General features: G+C 44.9%; 1 protein-coding gene across 10 annotated transcripts in view; it reads right to left on the bottom strand.

Moving 5' to 3' along the window:
- Positions 1–677: 677 nt before the first annotated feature.
- Positions 678–22,537, bottom strand: part of FUBP3 (far upstream element binding protein 3) — a 61,342-nt gene continuing 39,482 nt past the window's right edge. For all 10 annotated transcript variants that reach the window (XM_083485190.1, XM_083485193.1, XM_083485189.1 and 7 more), the window contains 12 exons: positions 22,325–22,487; positions 21,064–21,162; positions 19,399–19,503; positions 18,066–18,168; positions 16,798–16,898; positions 15,001–15,142; positions 9,305–9,465; positions 8,274–8,347; positions 7,531–7,607; positions 6,159–6,230; positions 3,953–4,080; positions 678–2,335 (listed from right to left, as the gene is read on the bottom strand). In XM_083485190.1, the coding sequence (XP_083341316.1) occupies positions 2,327–2,335; positions 3,953–4,080; positions 6,159–6,230; positions 7,531–7,607; positions 8,274–8,347; positions 9,305–9,465; positions 15,001–15,142; positions 16,798–16,898; positions 18,066–18,168; positions 19,399–19,503; positions 21,064–21,162; positions 22,325–22,487 (1,234 nt within the window). In that variant the 3' untranslated portion in view covers positions 678–2,326. The remainder of the gene's footprint in view (positions 2,336–3,952; positions 4,081–6,158; positions 6,231–7,530; positions 7,608–8,273; positions 8,348–9,304; positions 9,466–15,000; positions 15,143–16,797; positions 16,899–18,065; positions 18,169–19,398; positions 19,504–21,063; positions 21,163–22,324; positions 22,488–22,537) is intronic.

Here is a 22,537-nt window from a genome sequence, read left to right as displayed (position 1 = left end):
ACACACACACACACACACACACACACACACACAGCTACTAAGAGGAGTAATGATACAATAATCTTCAGGAAAGGAGTTTTATGCCAAGAACTCGGGGGGAATACAGCAGCATTTTGCACCGTAATCTGAGCCACAACCAACCCATGGAGGAAGACTTGTTGGGTTCAATAGGGTTTACTTGCAGGTAAGTGGGGCCAGAATTGCAGACCTGAAATTAGGAGGGTTCTGACTGGGAAAGGAGGGGGAGAAATGAGAGTGGTAGGCAGAAAAAAATGCCACCTTGTTCCCCAAGTTTGAGTTGCAGAGAAGAGAAGCAGGAAATCATCTGAGGTTTTTTTTTTTATTATAACATGCCTCCTTTAAGCGAGATGATTCCTTGCTCTGGGGCTGTTCCATAACCACCTTACTTTGGGGAGGGAAAGGAGAGACCACCTTTGCAGCTCTGCGGTTGCAAGAGAACCTAGGTGTGAAATTTCAGCACAGTTCACAAAGAATGAAAGGTTTGATTGGGAGCTAACAGCACTATAATATAGCCTTTAAAAAAGCTAGTCACACACACAAACCCGCAAAAAAAGATAAAATAGAGAGGATGGGGAGGCGTACTTTTTTTTTTAGAAATGCTGCTTCTACATGACATCTTTTTTTTCCAGGTAATGGAGCAGTGATAAAAAACAGACTTTTAATACTTAACCCACAAGTTTCCTTGTGGATTTGCTTTATTATAGAGAGAGTGTAAAATGCAACTGTCAGTCAAATAAAAAGAACAATTTTTCATTTGTTTAAAACACATCATGCTCAATATTATCCAATTGCATTTACCTATAGTTAGACATTTCAAGCATTATAAAGAAATCAGGGAGGGGGAAGGATCCTAGAACAATAACTTCAGTACAGTTCAAAACGGAATGTCCCGCAGGTCAATTAAAAATGTCAAGAAAAAATAGCTTTACTTCCCGTTATTATTATTTTTTTCTCCTTTAAAAATACACTGTTATCTGTACAAGAAAACACTACAAGTAAACATTGGAAACCATAATATCCCTTTTATTAAATCAAAAAAGTATTCAGCGGCATACCTGGGGTTAATACTAGATTTATTTTTTTTATTATTTCTCTAGGTAAAATTTCGACAAATATTAAGATAAGAAAATACTTATAAACGAACAAAAAAAATTGAGGGGTGGGGGAAAGCAAACACACACACACACCCTGGAATTAAAAAATAGTTACTACTATTTTATATGACTTAATGTTCCACAGTGTTTGTTAAAAGTACTAATAATAGCAGTTTTATCTTAATATTAAAAATAAGAGTATTTATTTCTGAAATAGACAAAAAGTATTTTGTTTTTGTGTGTTTTTTGTTTTAGACAAAGCTTGGAGGTCTTAGATACGCAGATGCAACCAGAAAATGGAGAACATGGAAAGCAGAATAAAATTGCTAAAAAAAAAATTAAACACATCTTTTTATATTACCCCTTTAGATCTCTAAAAATTATACAGCCCCCCCTACAAAAATTCCCCCCTTGATAACCAGCCTGACAGCAAACAGTAACTGTCTTGATAAAAGAATTCACACAATTAATTACAATAACATACCATAGTTCAGTTTCTTTTCTTTCTTTTCTTAAAAATGCAATAAAATAAAAAAGAGCCAAGATACAAGAAATTAGAAGTCATATATTTAATGAATTTACATATTTAAGAATATTTAAATACTGTTTTTCAAAAATTTCTTTCTTTTTTTTTAATTTGTTACATATCACCTAAGACTTCCAAGCCTTTTTTTGTTACAACAGAAAAGATTTAAACAAGGTGGAAGAAAGGGGGGGGGTGGAATACACACAATAAGAGGTGGGGGGACGGGGACTAAAAACACTTGTTGAAATGTCACAGCTCTGGGGTAAGATTCAATGATGGTTATTCTCTGGCTTCTCCCCCCAACCCCAAAAAAAGGACCCTGGAGTTTCACTTATTTTCTTACTCTCTCTCTTCTTTTCCTTATAAATTTGGAAAACAAACAAAAAAGCCTCCCCAAAATAATTAACATTTCCCCCAAAACAGATTACCCAGCAAAGTCCATAAAGTTAAGTACATTACTAATTGTTCCTGATTCTTAGAAAAAAGTTCAGTGTAGATTATCCTAACAACTAGTGTTTCACCAAAAAAACCAAAGCAAGATTTCTTCATCAAAATGGTGCAAATCTAGAAACCCTCTGTTACAAAAAGGTTTGTTTCCACAATGATTCTGAGAGAGCAAGAGAGAGAAAAAGGGGGGGGGCAGGGAGGGGAAAATAACAAACAAAGAAGAGTCAAGGATGTTGTTCTACTGCTCCTGCAAAGGGGGGGGGGGAGGGGGGAGGGAAGAGAGAGACAAAATGAAAAACCAATGTTAAGAAAGAAAACTTTCAAGAACATTTTAGAACACAAGAACCACCTTGCTGGATCAGACCGGGAAGGCACACCTAGTTTAGAGGTGGCTAACCGGTGTGGATTTTGAGATGTTGTTGGGCTGCAATTCCCACCTGCTCCAGTGAGCATGGTCGGTGCTCAGGTGTGATGGGAACGAGTCTTGCAACAGTTAGAAGGCCACAGGGTCGCCCTTCCCTGATCTGAGCAACAGCTTCCCTGCTGCATGCAAGAGGTGGAAGGATGCCTCTGTCTGGAAGAGTCATTATTTTGGGGGAATGGCAGCAGCTCCCAGCCCTAGGTGGAGATGCCAGTGGGCATCGAACCTGGGAACTTCTACATACTATCTGAGAGCCAACTATCTGATTTATAGAAGACACCTGAAGACAGCTCTGTAACGGGGAGTTTTAAATGTTTGATGCTTTAGTATGTTTCAACATATGCTGTGAGCCGCACAGAGTGGGTGGTTTATAAATTAAATTAAAATAAATTAAATAAAAATTCAAAGTAGATGCTCTACTACTGAGTTACAGCCCCTCGGGGTGGGGGCTATAAGGCAGGGGAGTGGGTAAGAGCACCCCCTCTTCTCCAATTAGGAGACATCTACCACTGGCCTCTGCACAGAAATGTAGCGGGTGGCAATTCTCAAGTATTCCATGCTACCTCACACCACCTTAAAAAGCTAAAGTGTACGAGCAAAGTGTGACTTCAATTTCAATTCAGAAAAGAGGAGTGCAAACAAACCTCAGCTCTCAGAAAATTTGGGAAAACAGAAAACCAGCTGCTTGCCAGCAGGGAGCCCATTACTTGGAAACACAAGCTGCACTATTAACATTCTGGCCTTTGCTTTCACCAGGTCCAGAAGAGGCTAAGCCAAGTTTGGAAAACTTCACATAAGAAGAGCCAGCTGAATGAGGCTAATGGTCCTTCTAGTCTAGCCTCTGGTTCTCACAGTGGTCACATGGATGCCTGTGGGAAACATGATTTGAGCACAAGCCCTTTCTCCTCCTGCAGCTTCCAGAAACTGGTATTCAGAAGTGCCACTGCTTCTGTGGAGGCAGAGCATAACCATCATGGCAAGTAGCCATTGATAGCCCTTCTCCACGAATTTGCCCAATCCTCTTTTAAAGCCATCCAGGTTGGTGACCATCACTGCCCCCTGTGGGAGTGAGTTCCACAGTTTCACTATGCCCTGTGTGAAGAAGTCCTTTCCTTTCATCTGTCCTGAATCTTCCAATGTTCAGCATCACTGGCTGTCCATGAGTTCCAGTGTTATGAGAGAGGGGGGAAAAACCTAAGTTTCAAGTTTAAACAAAGTTAAACTTTGGTAAACTAGGCTTGGAAAGCAGTCACCCCTTGCAGAAAACATTTCAAAAACTGGGAGGTGATTCTTTGGGAGCGGGCAGTTGCTGATATGTCACAAGCGATCTTGTAAGATACACAGGGCTGGTTGTTTCTGTGAAATTATTTCATGACTAAACTATGCAAGGAAACAGCTATCAGGAAGAAGGGTGTAGATACAGCAGAGAGAAGCGAGACCCACCTGGTTGTGGGCCTGGCCTTGCCCTAATGTCTGCCCATAATAAGCAGCCTGCTGTCTGTAATACTCTGCCCAGGCCATCGTGTAGTCAGGCTGGGAGCTGGCTTGAGACACAGCAGTGGCAGCGTGACCTGGAGGGAAAGGGGGTGGAGAAAGAACAACAAAGAGTCAAGCGTCAGAGGAAGCAAGTAAGAAAATACTCAAATGAACCCACCAAACCCTGATCCCGCCCCTTTCCATGACCCAGGGCAGGCATCGTTTAATCATGATTAGTCGTCGTCCCCCCAACAACCCCCAGGGTTAAGATCCCAAACATGCACAATAAGCATGTCCTCAGCCCAGAACCTTGGAGAGGTACTGACAGTGTCTGACTCAGAGAACATCCGCTTCTTATATTCCTACTTAAATCAGACTCGTGAGGACTATAATCTTTATTTTTAGGAGAAAGGCTACAACACTGTGGTAGAGCATCTGTTTTGCAATACAGAAGGTGCTAGGTTTAATCCACGATGACTCAGGTCCCAAATACCTGGAAGATTACCTCCATACTCTACAGATCCTTTTTGGTTGCTAAGACTAGTTGCAAGAGAAATGATGAGAGCAGAGAAACCCCTTACACATTGCATTCACAGACCTGATGAAGGCCTTTGATCTAGTCAACCAAAGAGACTCTTCACATAGCTTAACAAGACAGTATGTCCACATAACCTCCACAAGATCATTGTGTCCTTCCACAAAGAACAGGTGTAGCACCGTCCAGAAATCCAGCTCATCCTCCAGTGACTTCCCTATAAAGAGTGGTTTGAAGAAGGGCTGTGCTCTCAACCCCAACTCCCTTTGACATATTCTTCTTCTTGTTACTCTCACATGAGTTCAGTTCAACTGCAGACGGTGTGTACATCCACTCAAGGAGCAATGGGGGTTTGTTCACCCCGGCAAGTCTCTGCGCCAAGACAAAAGTGTCGCGGGTCCTAATCCAAGATGTTGTTTGCAGATGATGCAGCCTTGACAGTGCACTCTTGAGGAAACTACAGAAACCATCTACCATTTTGCCTGAGTCTGCAGGGAGTTCGGCCTCACCGTCAGCCAAGTGAACACCAACATTTTGGGTCAGGATGTCATTAGCACTGGCGACCACATGCTTGAGGTGGTAGATGGTTTTGTCTACCTGGGCTCCACCATAACCAGCAACCTCTCCACTGATGCTGAGTTAGACAAGTGTATTGGCAAGGCAGCTACAGCAATGGCTTGCCTCTCCAAAGGGATATGGGAGAATATGATGCTAACGTCCAATACCAAGATAAAGGTCCACCAAACTTACATACTGTGCTTTATGGTAGTGAGACATGGGCAGCTTACACCTGCCAGAAGTGTAGCTTCAATGCCTTCCACATGCACTACATCAGGAAGGTTTGGGGCATCACATGTCCAGCAGAGTCTCAAAAGAATATGTGCTCTTCTAGGCAGGCTCCCAAAGGATGTGCTCTACAAGAAGCTGGCATCAGGCACTAGGTCTGTAGGCAGACCAACTGTGTTACAAAGATGCCTGCAAATGTGAACTGAAAGGCTGACAACATCAACCCTGCCATGTGGTAATCCCTTGCAGACAACCACAGTGCCTGGAGACAGTCAGGTCATGCATGAGTAGCAGTGACCAGAGGAGGATTGACCACTGGGAGGAGTGTAGAGAGACGAAACGCCATGGTGCATCTGCAGCAGCACAACCAGACGCATTCACCTGCCCCAGCTGCAACAAAATATTTTTCTTCCGTTTCGGTTTCTACAGCCAACAGTTTGACTTCACCCCCAAAGGAGCACTCCTTCATTGTCTTCTGAGGTAGACTAGGTGCCAACAAGAATGTTGTAGATGCACTTCTTCATCCTGGGTTTTGACACTTGAGATGTATATTTTTGGAACCCAGCTTATTTCTGTAGTGGCAAGTTGCTTTTAATTTTGTGTTTTAATTCTTGTAACCCACCCTGGGACCTTAGGGTGAAGGGTGGGTAAATTAGTAATAACAACAGCCCACCTGTCCCTGTAACCTGTAACCCTGTGAGAAAGGCTAGGTTGAGAAGTAGCGACTGACCCATAGTCACCTAGTGAGCTTCATGGCCAAGTGGCGATTTGAACCCTGGTCTCTCCCAGGTCCTAGTTCAACACTCTTAATTACTGCAACACCCGCCCCCAACCCAACCCATTTTCACTCACTCTGTTTCTTGTAATAGTCCTCCCACGCCTTGCTGTAGTCTGGTTGGCTGTTCTGCTGTTGGCTCTGTTGACCTGTACAAGACACCAAGGAGAGAGGAAAAAAGGAGAAGAAAGAATAATGGGTGGGAGGTGCAGAGAACAGTGCTTCTTACACTTGGGGGTGTTATTGGGTTGTTGTTTTTATTTTGATTATGTATTTTGTGGTTTTATATTTTGATTTTATTCTGTGAACCACCCTGAGACCTCCGACTATAGGGTGGTATATAAATTCAATCAATCAATCAATCAATCAATCAATCAATCACAGCAACACAGCAACACAACACATACAAGACTAGCCCTGCATGATAGGCAAGTAGGCCCCCAAAGTAGCTCATGGTGGAGAGTGTACTTCTTCCAAGTATATAATACCAGGAGTTCTCACCTAACTACCCCTCCACACCCTGTTGCAATGGGAAGTTTTTGAAGCAGGGTGGTTGTGTGGTGGGGGAAGAGGAGGACAGCGATGTGCAGGGCAGCAAAGTCCTAACTTGAAGAGTGTTGAGGGCAGTTAAAAAGGACTCGACCAAAGCATTCTCTTCCAAGGAGAATGACACAGAGTCTGCAGCAAGGTTGATGGGACATGCTGAAACACTGTGTTCCATGGCAAAGTGTTTTCACCCCACCTAATTTACTGAAGGTGGGGAAATTAAAATCTAGAGGACATGTGAGGGAGGGCTGTGGGGAGGAGAAGGTGCCCCCTCTGCTCAGAGGCAGAAGGGGAAATATGCAGGTACTTGTTGTTAGTTCTGATGAGCAGAGCTCTGAGCATGATTCAGTCTCAATCTTAAAGTCAATGGAATTATTAGGGTGGAGAGAGTGGGAAGCCCAAGTTAATAGGCTGCTACAGATATGCCTAACACGCAAACCTGAGTTCATGGTTTGTCTTGCTCCAGACAAACCAAGAGCCTAGATCTGGACATAGGGTTAAGCTAAACCATAGCTTTGGTGTGAGTTGTGTGGCAAGCAGGATGACCGGAGGGAGAGGGGGAAGGAATGAAGTGGCTGTGATTTTTACAAGTTCCCATATGCACCTGCTAAGCCAAAGTTTAGCTAAAGTGCTAGTAGAAAACTGGGCTGCCGCATGACAGGGAACTCCAGATATTGTATGTTTGAAGTCATGCTTCCTTTACGAGTCCCAGGGTGGGCAACCTGTAGCCCTCCATATACTATTGGACCATGACTCCCATCAGCATAGCCAATGGTAAATGGGAGATGTAGCCCAGTGACATATGGAGAGTAAAAGGTCCCCCACAGCTGAGCCCAATCAACTTAAACATGGGCGATCCTTGCACCCGTCCCCCTGCAATCTCTACAATTACAATACACTTACTTGGAACCTGCTGCCCAGGCTGCTGCCACGTTGGATAGGTGCCACCCCAACCCTGCGTCATGAACGCCTGAGGACCGCTGTGGAAGACAAGGCCATTAGCAACAGAGGAGTGAAAGGTGGTCCAGGCACATTGGTGAGTTGGGATTAAAGTTTGTTGAAAAATGTTGAAACAGACCATGCTGTGTAAGAGATTAGGTGTGGATAAGTTTCACTACTGACACATTGGTATAAAAAGGCGCTGGTTCCAGTGCAGTATTTTCTTAGAACCTTTCCCATGCCCAGATGCTGCTGTACTACAACTCCCATTAGCCCCAGCAAGCATGGGCAATAGCCAGGAATGGTGGGAGTTAACTCAGGAGAGCTAACAGTCTCCCAACTTGATTGAAGTCAATGGTAAAGCGGCCTCCTGCCCAAACAATAATCCAATGGAAGGAACCAATGAGATTTATGACAGGGAAGGGAAGCCCATGCTATGTTTATCAACCTTCTAAGGCTGCATGTGGCTACAGGCATCCCAGTAACACTTGGGAGGGCCACAGTCCCTGCCCCCAACTCCCATCTCCCAGAGCCTCAAAATTACAGGTTTTAATTAAGTTCATCAGGGCAGTGCACAGACTTCTTGTTCTTCTGTAAAAGCATTGCAGACCAAGGATGCTGCTCAATGACAATCACACCTACAATCCTATTTGAGGGTGGGGGAGCAGCCTAATGGTGAAGAGAAAGCAGGCAAGTAAACTACTTACTTTTGGTGAGGTGTAGCAGGTGCCTGATTGAAGGGGCTCTGGCCAAAACCTCCAGGACCACCCAGACCAGTACCCTGGAGAAAAAACAAACAGGTAATTTATTCACCACTCTGTCTAGACTTAGTGAGACTGCACCTGAGATTTAAGGTGCTGAGGAAAGCTTCTCGAGGAATTTAATTCTCTTTCATTTTTACAGATTTATAAACAGCTTCACAGCCAGAGGCTGTTCAAAGAGGGGTACAAGGTAAAAGTAGGATAAGCAATGCAGAGCCCACTTTATTAAAAAACAAACAAACAAACAAACAAACAGTAAAATCATTCCCTGAAACCACTAAGAGCAATATATCCCTATATTATGAATTCTAGAAAAACAGTAAAAAAACACCTATCTGCATATATGCAATTAATATTAAGTAAGGGATTGGGCCGCCCACTGGGTAAGGCCTTCTCAAATAAAAATGCCTTCAAATGGGCGCCTGAGCACTGTGACGTTAGTTGCCTGTCTGATCGCAGCTGGCAATTAATCCCAGAGTTCTTCTGCAAGATGCATAGGACGTGCTGAATGGGGCTGTTGGGTTTCCCCAGCACTGGCTCTAGACCTCAGAACAGTTTCCGCATCTGTACAATGGGAACAATGGTGCCCCAAATCACTTCCTGGGACTCAGCATCCAGCAAAAACACCAACCACCTTTGCAAATTAAAAAAAAGCCTCAAGCTAACAGGACCAGAGGTCAGGGATGATGGGAATTGTAATCTCAAAACATCTGGAGGGCCGGAGTTTGCCTATGCCTGTTATAGACCAATTGGATAGTGATTTGCAAGGGGTTGGACTAGACGGCCCTTGGGGTCCTTTTCCAACTCTACAATTATATGATTCTATTATTTCAATACTTATCACTTCTTTCTAGCTGTATACTGTAACAATGACATTGTTTTGCTAGTCTTGTTCTTCATTGGACTGCGATTTCCAAAATACTTTTTTATTTTAAAAAACGAAGAAGAAAGTAGATGGGGAAGGGAAAGCAACTTACACCAACTTTCTCATCTATGAGATGTCTTGCAAGCTCAATCTGCTGGGAGATGCCCCGAATGGTGAATATCCGTACATTAGGGTCGGTGTTGGGAGGCGGGTTTCTCTGGAGCTCTACATGGGCTCCAGAATGTTGGTTTATGCTCTTGATATTCTCTCCCCCTGCAAAGAAGAAAGAGGGGAGGAAGAAAAAGGAGAGGGAACATGATCAGACTTTTACTTTATATATTTAGCAGTTATCGTGAGTGCATGAAAGAGAAGGAGGAAGGTCCAATCACATGGATTAGTTCTGTCTTCATCACACTGCCATGTCCTTCAACTATCTTGGACTACAATTCCCATCATGCCCCAGTAGCAACAAACACACAGTGATAAACCAGCGTTTCCCAACTTTTTTTTGGCCCACCACCCTGCTCTGTGGTTCTATAAACTCACCCCCAGTGCCCCCTATAAAAAGCATTCTTCAGAATAGCAGTTTGCACAATCCACTAAGAGAGCTAACAACACAATGAAATTCAAAACAGTAACAATTAATGGCACATTTATTCAAAACACAGCTAAAACTATTTAGTTGTAATTTACCCAACATAATTGATTAAACCGATCCAATGATGCCCCCTTTTCAAATAGTCATTTACATCTCACTGCCACCCATTTGCCCCTTAGTGCCCCCCTGAATCTGGCATGATAGTAAATTAAAGAAGGGCTGTATGCTCAGTGGCAGAGCACCTTCCTTGAATGCAGAAAGTGCCAGGGTTAATCCCCAGAATTTCCAGGTAAGGCAGGAAATGTTTGCTGCCTGAAACCATGGAACGGTGCTGCTGGTCACTGCAGGCAATAGGCGTAGGTGGACCAACAGTCTGATTCAGTAAGGTAGCTCCCAATGTCCATATTTAAACCAGCCCTTAATTCAGAACCATGAGGACTGGAATCTTAAGTTCATTTTTAGGAGAAGGACCACAGCTCAGTAGCAGAGCAGCTGCTTTGCATGCAGAAGGCCCCAGGTTCAATCCTCACAGGAATCTCCAGGTAGGACTGGGAACATCCCCTGCTTGAAACCATGCTGCCAGTCAGTGTGGATAATACTGAGAAAGATGGACCAGTGGCCTGACTCAGCATAAATCAGCTTGCTATGTTCCTGAATTGGTAGCCAGTGCAGATTAGAAGGAGACGGGTAGGTTAGAAGAGAGCAACCCCTCAGGAGACCTAATCTGCAGCTTCCTTTTGTAGGTGAATAAGCAGGTGAACGGACACTGGTGCAATCAGCTGCTCCCTCACGGTGAAATCATGCACCCAGAGCACAATTTATCCCAGCAAATTCCCAGAAGAGGTCTTTGGTTATCTGAGGAAGACCTGGTGGGATGTCTGCCGATAGTGAAGGAAACTCTGAAGATGCTACCTTTGTTTTGTTTTTTAAAAATGAGTGTGAAACAGTAGCAGCTTGTACTAGGGTGGAGCACGACTAATGAAAGTTTGGTTTGACTTGGCGGGCCAGGAGGAGAAAAAGGCAGCAGCACACATACGGTCTTGGAGGAGGGTCTCCGTCTCTTAATGAAATTTGCTTAACAAAGGCAGCGGCTACAATGGGCCAATTCTTCTTCTGTCGGAATTTCACACAAGAGGGGAGGTTAGCCTCAGCTTGGAGAGAGGGAGACAAAAGGGGTGGGGAGTTGTGATATGCTTGACCCCTCCTGGTCCTGGATACAGCCACCAGTCAAAACCCAAGGCAACAGGGTGGAGAGGGCACTCTGCCGATCCAAGCGGACAAAACCAATTAGTTGAGCATCTGCGGCAGCTTGCTCTGTTCCGCCAACTCCCTTTCCGATGGGTTAGCGCAAGTAACTGGAGCAAATCCCAAGCTGGCAGCCACCAGGCATAAACACGCTCGCTGAGTTGATATCCATGAAAAAGCAAGCAATTCCACCTAGCATGGAACAAAACAGCTGCTGCTTCTCCTGACTCTTAAGAAAACCATCCAATCTGACCGAATGTATAAGAAGAGCCTCACGGCTGGATCAGGCCAGCGGCCCACCGAGGCTAGCATTCTGTTCTCACAGTGGCTAACCAGATGCCCCAGCGAGGAAACCCTCAAGCAGCAAGACTTCAGCGCAAGAACATTCTCTCCCCCTCCTACAGTTTGCAGCAACTGGTGTTCAGAAGCATTGCAATCAAGCAAATGGTTAAAAAAATCTTCCTGGACTATAACCAATTCAGGCTTCGAGCAGTAGATTAGATGTTATTTTATTACAATCATAACCTGCCCCAACTCCCAAAAGGAAGCCAGGGCAGCAAACATACCTGTGATTAAAAAAATAATTAAAAAATGAAAAGAAAATGTAAGTAAGATGTTTAACAACTTCTAAAATGATTAGAATGTCTAAAAAACACATTTATGAACAGACTTTACCAAATCATTCCTCTCTGGATAGCCTGCCAAAATGGAAAGGTTTGCAGGGAGATGGTACCTGCCTAATGCCAAGAGACAGGGAGTTCCAAAGGACCTCCCACACTAGAGGAACAACTCATAATGAAAACAGAGCAGAGACTGTGTGGCTGTTGTAGAAGTGGAAATTCTACAGACTGAAGGGACTTGGCACACTTCCATTTACATCTATTATACACACAAATGCAAGCTTGTGAAGGAGCAAAGTTGAAGCAACAGCCTTTTCATGGACATGCATGCTTTTTTCAGCATTCACAATTTTAAAAATGGTGGGGCTCGTATTGTCATCGTAAACCTCCTCCCCTCCCCGTGATCAACAGGCACCGCCAGCTTTACGTTTTGGGGGAGTCTTTGGGCAAGGCTGCCTCCGCGGGGGCCCCTCCTTCAGTGAGTCCGCCTTCCCTCTGCATTCAGGATCGATCTTTGGTTTGTTACTACCAACACAGTTCATTCGTAAGCAATACAATTCCAAAGGGACTTTGCTAAAAAGAGGACTTAAGGCATTATCCTGCAGCTCAATTTACTAAGTCATCACATCGCTCAAAAACAGCCCGTCAGTTAAAATCGGCTCATAATGAAACGCCGCCAGCGAGCCCACTATTTGAAATACGTTGTTTCAAAACATGACGTTAGGATGTCATGAAACTTAAATACACCATTATCCTCTTTCTTTTAGGAAGCTTCTTGTTTGGATGTTAAATGTGTAAGTGAGCGTCACCTTTTCCCCCCTCTGCCCCTTGAGAAGTCCACCCATCGGCCTTGGACCTTTTGCCCTCCCAGAGGCATTCAAAAGGGGAATCTCACTCCCAAAGACATTTCCTTCGAGGAAGGAGAAATGAGGACAGATAATTAGCCCGCTACTCAATAAAACGCCTGCTTATACCTCTCAGTGCCGCGTTAATTTGAGTATGAGATTCTTTGAAAAGAAAACAGAAAAAAGAGCGTGGTTCTCCGTTTCAAAATAATTAAATTCTTTCTATGGGCTAGGAGTGAGGAATTCTGCAAGGCTGGCTGGGGACAGACTGCTGATCTCTCAATAGAGGAGAAAAGCGGTACAATGGAGGCAGTGATTGGTCACAGACTCACTTTTGTCTGACCACTGCCTCTGGTCAAAACCAAGTTTTGCAGCGTTCTCCCCCTTGCCGCCGAAAGCACTACAAAAACCCACAAACTCTGAATGGAGGAAATATTTGTTGCTGCAAATATGAAAATGCACCACAGGCACTGACGGTGAGTTTCAACTCTCTGGGAAAGTCTAGCTTCCTCCCATCCCCATTCTGAGCAACTCTCAACCCACACAGAGGAAGCGCCTTCAAGGGCAGCACAATTATGAGGGGGGATGACATGACATTGTGCTGCCCAATGCCAGAAGTTTCGCCTCTGTTCACAAGCGAGGGTCACCCGCTTCGAACATGGCGCCTTTCTGCACAGACCCATTCAACAGGAGAGCTTCCATTCTTCCACCTGACCACGGATGCATGTGGGTGGGTGGGGGAGCGACCGAGCAGGCGAGGCCCCCCGCAGCTGGACGTGAAATTGTAAAGCAATTAATCAAACGGGGCTAAAAGGCAATGTTGACAAGAGAAGGGGCTGGCCACGCTATCTGTCATGACTGCTGCGTTTATCATGGAAATCCAATGGGGCCCCGGAGAGGCAGCTGTCTGTCTCTGCAGCAGTGGCACACACAGGAGGGAGGAAGACTTGACCACTGCAGAATGGGCTGGCCCCAGACCTCAACGCCACCGTTACCCTTTTAGAAAAAGAGGACCAGGCTTACCGCCACTTGACCCCCAGAGTAACGATTATATAGTGAGACCAAAGTAGACCAAAAAAATGAAAACTGATGCAGAAATGTAATGAGCTGCAGACTGGAAAAATGAGAGAACGTAACTGGCAGTTCCAACTAGTCCACACATTTACCTGATATATTTACAGCCTATGTTCCGCAATCTTAAAGGGTTGTGAGCAGAGAGGCACTCTTGGTCCCTGCTACTGTAAGACACTGATTCCCTTTCCCTGGAAACTCAATGCCCAAGTCTAGGTGTCACCTGGAATCTCTGGAACTGCTGCTGCTGGGCAGCGGTCACAGTGTTGGACATAAGAGCAAGTAGGGGACCTAGTTCAAATCCCCTCCCATCTACGAAGCTCACTATCTTGCTTATCAGGGTTCTTATCGAAGGGGGGGGGGCTGTTTCATGTACCTGAGGCTCCTCTGAAGCAGGACAAAAAGATAGCAAATAAATACTGTCCCAAAAATGTATTCTTAAAGCAGCAGAGCCTGAACCCCATGAAAGAAAAGGAGCCAGGCAGGTCACTCAAGGGAATTTCAGTCTGCTGGCCACCACAGAAAAGGTCCTGCACATTGCACCTCTGTCAGCTGGCTGGGTTTTTTGTTTTGTTTTTAAAGAAAAACCCCAGAGGGCAGCTTGAGCGTGTAGGCCAGTTTCCACTGGGAGAGGGCAAAGAGATGCTATTGATTGATTGCCTTTATATCCTGCATTTCTTCCAAGTTGGGATTTGGCTTCCAACACTTAAAAACATCATTATTAAATACAGTAGCACCTCGGCTTACATTACCCTCAGGTAACGTAAACTTCGGGTTGTGAAAGCGGCTAACCCAGAAGTGTTTCGCTGCGCACACATGTCCAGAAGCGCTCTACCACGCCGCGCACATGTGCAGAAGCGTTCCCTCCGGTTGTGGAAACCTCAGGATCTGACCAGAGCTCTGGAATGGATCCCGTCCACAACCGGAGGTATCACTGTGCAAAGTAATAAAAAGAAACTAGTTAATAACAATAGCTATAATACATCCAAACACATGGATGTGTTTGGATTAAAACCAGCAATTCAAATCTAGTTTGCCTCAACAGCAGCCCAGTGATCAGCATTCCCTACTCCTGAGCTTCCAAAGGTCCATCTGAGCAAGGAAATCTTAGCTTGCCAGTGGAAGGAAAACAAAGAGGGAGTCAGTCTGACCTCTTGGGAGGAACTCCACAATATGGAATAAGCCACCAAGAAGTCTCCCTCTCGTGTCACCACCAACCATGTCTCTGATGCTGATGGAAGACTGGAAGAAGGCTGACACCAGAACACTGGAAAAACTTCCAATATCTGGCAATGCAGAACTATCTCCCACCTTTAATGCACAGAGTTTTAAGATTTCCATGCATTGAGTTCTGCTTCCTACAGTCGGTTGGACTAGATGCCCCTTGGGTTCCTTTCAACTTTACAATTCTATGATTCATGCTGCTTACCTTTGCCTATGACCAGGCCGCATTTGTCAGCTGGCACTGTGTAGGTGATTTCATGCATGCCTCCAGGGGTCCCAACACTCCAGTCTCCACGGCTGCGCCCTCTTCCCCGAGCCACAGTGAGGCTTCCAAAACCATCACGCTCCTTGAAGAAGAAAGAGGGCACACCTGTTAACATGTTTACGGTCCTCCTGGGACTTGCCGTTTGCTGCATCGCCATACATTCAGACAACAGACTTGCTGCCCAATGGATGCATTAAGTCGCTTAAAATCAAAATTTGCCAACCTGGTGCCTGCCTGATGTTTTGGTCTACAACCCCCATCAGCAGCCCCTGCTTTAATAGCAAGACCCAGTGAAACCACAAGGATTCTACACTCAGCCACAATATCTGTGTTTACAAGTCCCTCCCATCCTGGGTAAGGGGCAACAAGTTTGTTTGCCTTCTGTGACTGTGGTGTGGACCAGCTGCTCTCCAAGGTCTTGATTTCTGACAGAAAGTGGGGTCATCCTCCTTTCCAAGTTTCTAGTCAAGGGAAATAGGTTTGAAAATGGGAAGTCAGTGTCCAAGTGTTGCAATTTTTGGACAGGTATTTTGCCAAATGATTTTCAGATTAAATTTACTGCACCAGCATTCACCAGGGTGAGCAGCCAATTTAAGGACATGTGAATTACCATATTTATCTGTGTATAAGACTAGGTTTTTTCACCAAAATATTAGGTTTAAAATTGGGGCTCGTCTTATACATGGGTAGTGCTGAGGGGTGTTTTCTTAATCTGGAGTCCCAAAAAACAGGGCAACACAGAAAAGAACGGCAATTTGCGCTAAAGTCTCTTGCTAGTATGCGGAAGAGATGACAACATCCATGTTTCTCAGCTTCAATATATGCAAATGAATGAAAGGTGGTATCAGCCAACCTGATAACTCATCCAGCTGGTGAATTTCCCCCCTCAAAAATCACCACTGAAGTATGTAACTGCCAACACTACCAGCACTTATAGGAGAAGGGTCATGGCTCAGTGGTAGAGCACTTAGCTTTGCATGTAGAAGGTCTCAGGTTAACTCCCCAACAGCTCCAGCCATAGCTTGGAGTGACTGCCAAAAAACCCCAAGAGCTGCTGCCAGTCCGTGTAGACAATACTGAGCAAGATGGACCAGTGCTCTGACTTACCAGAAGTTAGTTCTTATTCAATTCAACCTTTTATTCAGAACTGTATGAGGACTAGAATCTTACTTAATTTTGAGGTGAAGGGCCATAGCTCAGTGGTACAGAACTTGCTTTGCCTTCAGAAGATCCCAGCTTCAATCCTTGGCATCATCTCCCGGTGGGACTGGCATGAATTGCCCAGTCTAATACCCTGGACAACTGCTACCAGTCAGCATGGATAATATTGAACTATAATATTGAGCTACATAAACCAATTGTCTGATTCAGTGTATTATTATTATTATTATTATTATTATTATTATTATTATTATTATTACCCTTCCCATCTGGCTGAGTTTCCCCAGCCACTCTGGGCTGCTTCCAACAGAATATTAAAACAGAATAAAACATCAAACATTAAAAACTTCCCTAAACAGCTTTGTGTAGGGTTAGGGCCACAGTTAAATAGCAGAATGTCTGCTTAGAATGCATAAGGTTGCAGTTTCAATCCCCCTAATGGCATATCCAGGTAGGGATGGGAATGTTCCCCTGCCTGAAACCCTGGAGAGCTGCTGCCAGTCAGTGTAGAAAGCACCAATCCAGACAGATCAGTGGCCTTACTCTGCATCTGAAACTTTCCTATGTCCCACCTACCTGTGCAGTGATAATGAGTTCATTGATTATGTGAGCTGCGTGCTGACACCGATCCGGAAGGCCCATGACCTGCGCGACTCTTTCCGGACTAATCCCATCATCTGTGGAGCAAGAGGAGACAGACCTTAAATTAAATACAAACACAAAGTGGGAAAAAGCAGGGAGGAAGGAGCTTCCCATGAGAGAAGGGAAATAAACAAGCCACATGGTCACTCAGTGCCACCAATATATGCACATCTGGCTCATGCAAGACTATACAGAACCACCATTCTCAATACAGACAGAACTTAAAATGGGAGAATACTTTTATGATTTGTAAATGGAATCTCTGTCTGTGTTAATACTTTATCATCCCTTTGGAGTTGTGTTGTATCTTTGTAATTTGGTCCTTCAAGGCTGTGACACTTTAGGGTTTAACTTTTAATTCTTCATTTTAGTTACTTTTTGTTATGTCTGCATTTTTGTTGTTAACAAATCAATAAAACCAACCAATCAATAAAAAAGAAAATTTTAAAAAGGGATAATACATGCCTCCAGGATTATAGCTGAGGAAGCAATATTTACATGGTGGCAACAAGAAACCAGGGGCAAAATCTCCCAGAGGAAAGGACTGCCACATCACATGAGGAATTTAAGGCTATGCAAGCTGGCACTGGAGAAAAAACAAAATATGATACCTTGGAACAGAACCTGCCCTTGCCCCAGGCATATTCTAAGACTGGCTTACAATTTTTGTAATTGTTTTAACATTTTTATTGTGTGATGTTATTTAATGCTTTTATTTAAAATGCAACATACGCTGGTGAAATTAAGCTCCTGTTGCTTTGGACTGATTTACAGTGCCCCCGTCCAAGCGTTCCCTTGTGCTCTGATCCCCTCCCCAGATCTTTGGCTATGGGCCTTGCACCGAAATGAGATGGGGATGTGACTGTAAGCTCAGGGGTGCAACACCTGCTCTGTGTACAGAAAGCCCCTGGGTTCAATACTCCTGCCATTTGGTGGTGGCAGTAGTGAGTTCAGTGAACCGACTTTGTATAAAGGCTATGTTCTCAACTTTAGGAAAGGGGCGTAGCTTGGTGGCAGGCTCAATTCTCAGCATTTCCAGATACAGCCGAGAATATCCCCTGCCTAAAACTCTGGAGAGCTGTTGCCAGTCAGTATACAGACACTATCTGAGCTGAGTGAACCAATGATATAAAACAGCTTCCCTGGAAGGGAGAGAGAAAGTGGTTGCCAGTTACAGGCTATACACTAAAAATTAGACAGACCTGGTTTAAATTGAATCCTAACACCAGCATCATTCTGAATCTTCTTTATCATCTCTCCATTTCTTCCTATTACGATTCCCACTGCAAACCTAGGCACCGAGACCTAGCGGGAGGAAAGAAAAGCAGTGAGAGGAAGCAGACCCAGAAAGGTAGCACACAGATGCCCCATTAGCTACATCAGGCAGCTTGAATACCAAGCCAAGAGACATGTTCACATACTTAAGAAAAAACATTGCTCCCACTTTCTGGAACAGGAAGCAAATTATCCCATGCTAAGTCCAGCTCTGCAATTCCCAGAGGCAGCCACACCCATATCAGGAAGGGGGCAAATCTAAGCATTGTTTGCCCCCACTTTATACCTCATATTTGAAATAACCGTACACTCCACATCCAAAGCTGCACATTCTGGGGACGGGTAAATGGGAAACCTTAAAAGCCTAGTAGTCAGATGTGGCCCTTTCAGGCTTCTCTCTCTGACCTGCTGGGACATGCTGGCTGGGGCTGATGAGAGGGCACTGGGCTGGGGGAAGACTGTGAACACTGTTTTGTGCATGTAGCGCACCAAACTTGTTTTCTGTATTTCTGGAAACCTGAAGGGCTGGGAAGGCAGGATGATGAACCCAGAGGAAGGAGGGAGGACAATGACTCCTTGTCCCACCGGCACTGGCTGATGGTCCTCAGGGATCATATTCCTCCAGACTCAACCCTGGCAATCCAGGGTGGAAGTCAAAAGGGTGACAAAGGCTAGACAAGGATGAAGTTGACATCACTGGACAAGATGAATACACCAAGGGGCTGACTCAGTACATTCTTTTGCTTAGCATTTGCTTATACTTTGTTGAACACCCATACCCCCCAAAAGCAGAAGTTGGTGTCATCAGCCCAATCCTGCAGAATCAGGTCTTCCAATAAGAAATTCAGCCATTGTTTTCTATTTTAACCTTCAAAGGCTTGCTTTAAAATTGTCTTGGCCACCAGCCTTATGCTGACAATTAAGAAAACATTTTCTGTAATACGCTAGCTGATGACAGGTTGTTTAAAATTTTTACTGTGGCTTTTATAATTGCTGTTGACTGCACTACTTATTTCTATGAAACTGCAATACAGAAGCATTTTTTATATATAAATGTGAAATTTCCACAGCCACCTAAAACTATGCAAGTAACACTCAGCAAATGAATGAACATGATGATGATGATGATAATCCCCCCACTCCCTATTTTTTCCTTAGGGAGAAGATTCCTGCACTGCAGGGTGTTGGACTAAATGACACCTTGAGAGCCTTCCAACTCTACAGTTCTATTATTCTGTAACATACAAGACACGTCCATACCTCTATGCTGCCTCCACCCATTCTGGAAGTAAAGTCGTTGCGTACGCCTCTGAAGTCCGCCTGGTCTTTCTCTCGAATTATCTCCAGTACCATCTCTCGTGCTTGCTGTACAAGTGCAGGAAGAGGAAAACAAGCTGATTACAGATTCTTTGGACCCTGGCAATAAAATGTGATCCCTGCCTCCTAACAGGAGTGGCTTCTCCACAAGCTAACCATTTCCCCCAAAGCAGGGGTATTCCATTCCGCCTTTTCTCTTCTGACATGCTCAACATTCCATGACTACTGAGCATGTTCAGTCAACCCTGTTTGGGATGTGGTTTCTTCCCCTTCCCTTAGAGATTGGGGTTTTGTTTGGTATTTTGTTGTTCTGGTTTTGCCAGAATATGCCTCCCTTTTCATTCAGTGGCTTCATCTGCATCAGCCCATTACCACCCATGTTGAATATTTACAGTGTGCAACAACACTGTCCTGCCCCTACTAGTCAAGTAGACTTGCAAACTTGCAGACTCTGGTTTCTGGCGGAGGGGGGGGGGGGAGAGAATGTATCTGACTTCCTGAACTCTCTTAAGCTTTCATGAACAAAGCAAAAGTTTTGTTTCTAGACCTTGTGGAGGTAAGTTTAAAAATATTCAACCACCACAAAAAGCTTATACTGTTTAAGAAACTGGGATTTCAGATTTGGCCCTCCCTAAGGACCACTTTTTCAGGCCACCGATCCATAGTTAACCTCCTGCCATAACCTCACTTCCATTTCCAAAATACACCATTACTTTATTCGAATTCCAAAGGTGTCTTCTCAAAAAGAAGATTACATCTATTACACTTCTCTCCTGCTAATCTCCCAAGGCTCTCAAGTCTGCCTATATGGGTTCCCCTATTTTTATTATCCTCAAAGCAACCACTTTGAGAATGCAAGAAGAGCCCAGCTGCTAGTCGAGCATCCTGTCGGCTAACCTATTGGAAGCCTGCAAGCAGGACATGAGTGCAACAGCACTTTCTCCTTCTGTGGTCCCTGGCACCAGCTATTCAGCATATGGCCTCTGACAGCGGAGGCAGAACACAGACATCAGGGTTAGGTTGGCCCAAGGTTCTCCAGGGAGCTTCATGGCTGAAGTGGGAAGTGATCCAAACCTAGGGCTCCCCTCACCTAAGAACATAAGATGAGCCCTGCTGGATCAGGCCAAAGACCTATCTAGCCCAACATCCTGTTCTCACAGTGGCCACCCAGATGCTTCTGTGAAGCCTACAAGCGGGACCCAAGCCCAAGAGCAACACTCTCTCCACCCTGTGTTTCCAGCAAAGGATAACCCCTAGCCTGAAACAGTTTTCCAGTACGCCACACTCAGTCTCTTTATTGCAATTTCATGAAGCATGCAGAGGCAGCTTTATCACTGCAGTGCAAGGATTTGCATACTATTCTGGTTCATTAGTGTGGGTCACTAATGTAAAGGCAGGGTGGGTGTGGGGTGCAAGATGTAGATGGGAAAAGGACTGTTTGGCCCATAGGCTTGAGATGCCCCCACCCAACTCCATCGTACACACACACACACACACACACACACACACAATACGAGACTGTGGCTCTCAAATACTGCCAACTGTGCCATTATTCTAAATCCTCCTAACGTTCCATCAGCACGACGGCAAATCCTCTTTGATACACACCTGTACTTTAAAAGCATCGCCGGTAATCCGGAGAGGTTTATCCGCTCCAGTCGGCAAAGGGCCATCTTGGATCATAATCATTTTCACGCCCGTTCGTTCCTGCAGACGTACCAATGGCGATGGGGAGGGAGAGATAGAGAAAGCGCCACAAAAAAATAAATGGAAATGCCAAAACAGGCAGAAAGGCTACGAAAGTAGGAAAGGGGGGGGGGGTTTAAAAAGCACAGATAAGCAATAGGAGCCCCACCACCACCACCACCGCAGCTATGGACATTTATGTAGTTAAGTGGCTTGGTCTGGCCAAGTTTTCCTGATAATTCCATAAAAGAAACGCAAGCAATTGTAAAATGAAGAGGGAAAAGCAGACAAGGAAGCCACACTTTACCACCACCACCCAAACACAGACAATTGCAATTTTACTTTGCATTAAAAAGCTAGTGGTCATGGTGCATTCATAGAATTGTAGAGTAGGAAGGAACCCCCACTGGGCATCTAGTCCAGCCCCTTGTAATGCAGGAATTCAATATATTTTATATAAAACCCTGCAGGGGTGGAAACATGGTTGCCAACATAAACTGTTGCAGGTACCATACAACCCAAAATAAACTGCACACTTATGCTGGCTACAACTGAATGCTTCCTTCTAACCTTGCTTTGTGGGGCGTGGGGACCGTGTGGGTGCACCCACACACAGGCACACCCAATTCAAGGCGCTGGCTTTGACCTATACAGCCTTATTTAGTTATTTATAAAAATATGTATACACTGCCTGCTGAATCTCTATCGGCAGAGCAACCCACAGGACTGGGCTAATTACACTAAAGGCTTGGTTTCTCTTTATCAAGTGAACCTCGCTAATTCAGAGAATGATTAACAATGCTCCTGCAGATGATCTCAGTGATCAAGTGTTCAGGCTATCCCCAAGATACCCCAGACGTAAACTGCCATCCGGGTTTTTTGAATTAATACATGTAAGGCTTAGGGCATCGATGCATCAAGGACTGCCTCTCTATACAAAATGAGTGCTGTCTGAGGCGCATCTAGTTCAGCTTCCTGCTCTCTCGGTGGCCAACCAGATGCCCACTATGGGAAGCCTGCAAGCAAAATATGAGCACAATAGCACTCTCCCTATCTGCAGTTCCCAGCAACTGGTATTCAGAGGCATCCTGTCTCCAACAGCGGAGGCAGAAAATAGAGCCACCGTGGCTGGTAGCCACAGACTCCTCCTACTAGCATCTGTCCGAAGCTGCATCCTGCCCACCTGTAGCTGCTTGATGGTTTCTCCACCTTTGCCAATGACGAGGCCCACTTTGGACGCTGGAATGAGGATCTCTTGGATTGTGCTGTTGCCGTCCACGTCGTTGTGGAACCCAGGCCCATTCCGACAGCGGTCCACAATCTGCCCCAGTAGCCGCTTTGCTTGTCTTTGGGGGGTGGGGTGTGTGGAAGGGAGAGAACAGAGGGGGAGAGAGAA

The sequence above is a fragment of the Podarcis liolepis genome (assembly GCF_965112155.1).
Source record: "Podarcis liolepis genome assembly, chromosome: Z".
NCBI classification, from domain to species: Eukaryota; Metazoa; Chordata; class Lepidosauria; order Squamata; family Lacertidae; genus Podarcis; species Podarcis liolepis.
The sequence above is the reverse complement of the archived record's forward strand: the minus strand, read 5'-3'. Positions and strand labels throughout refer to the sequence as shown.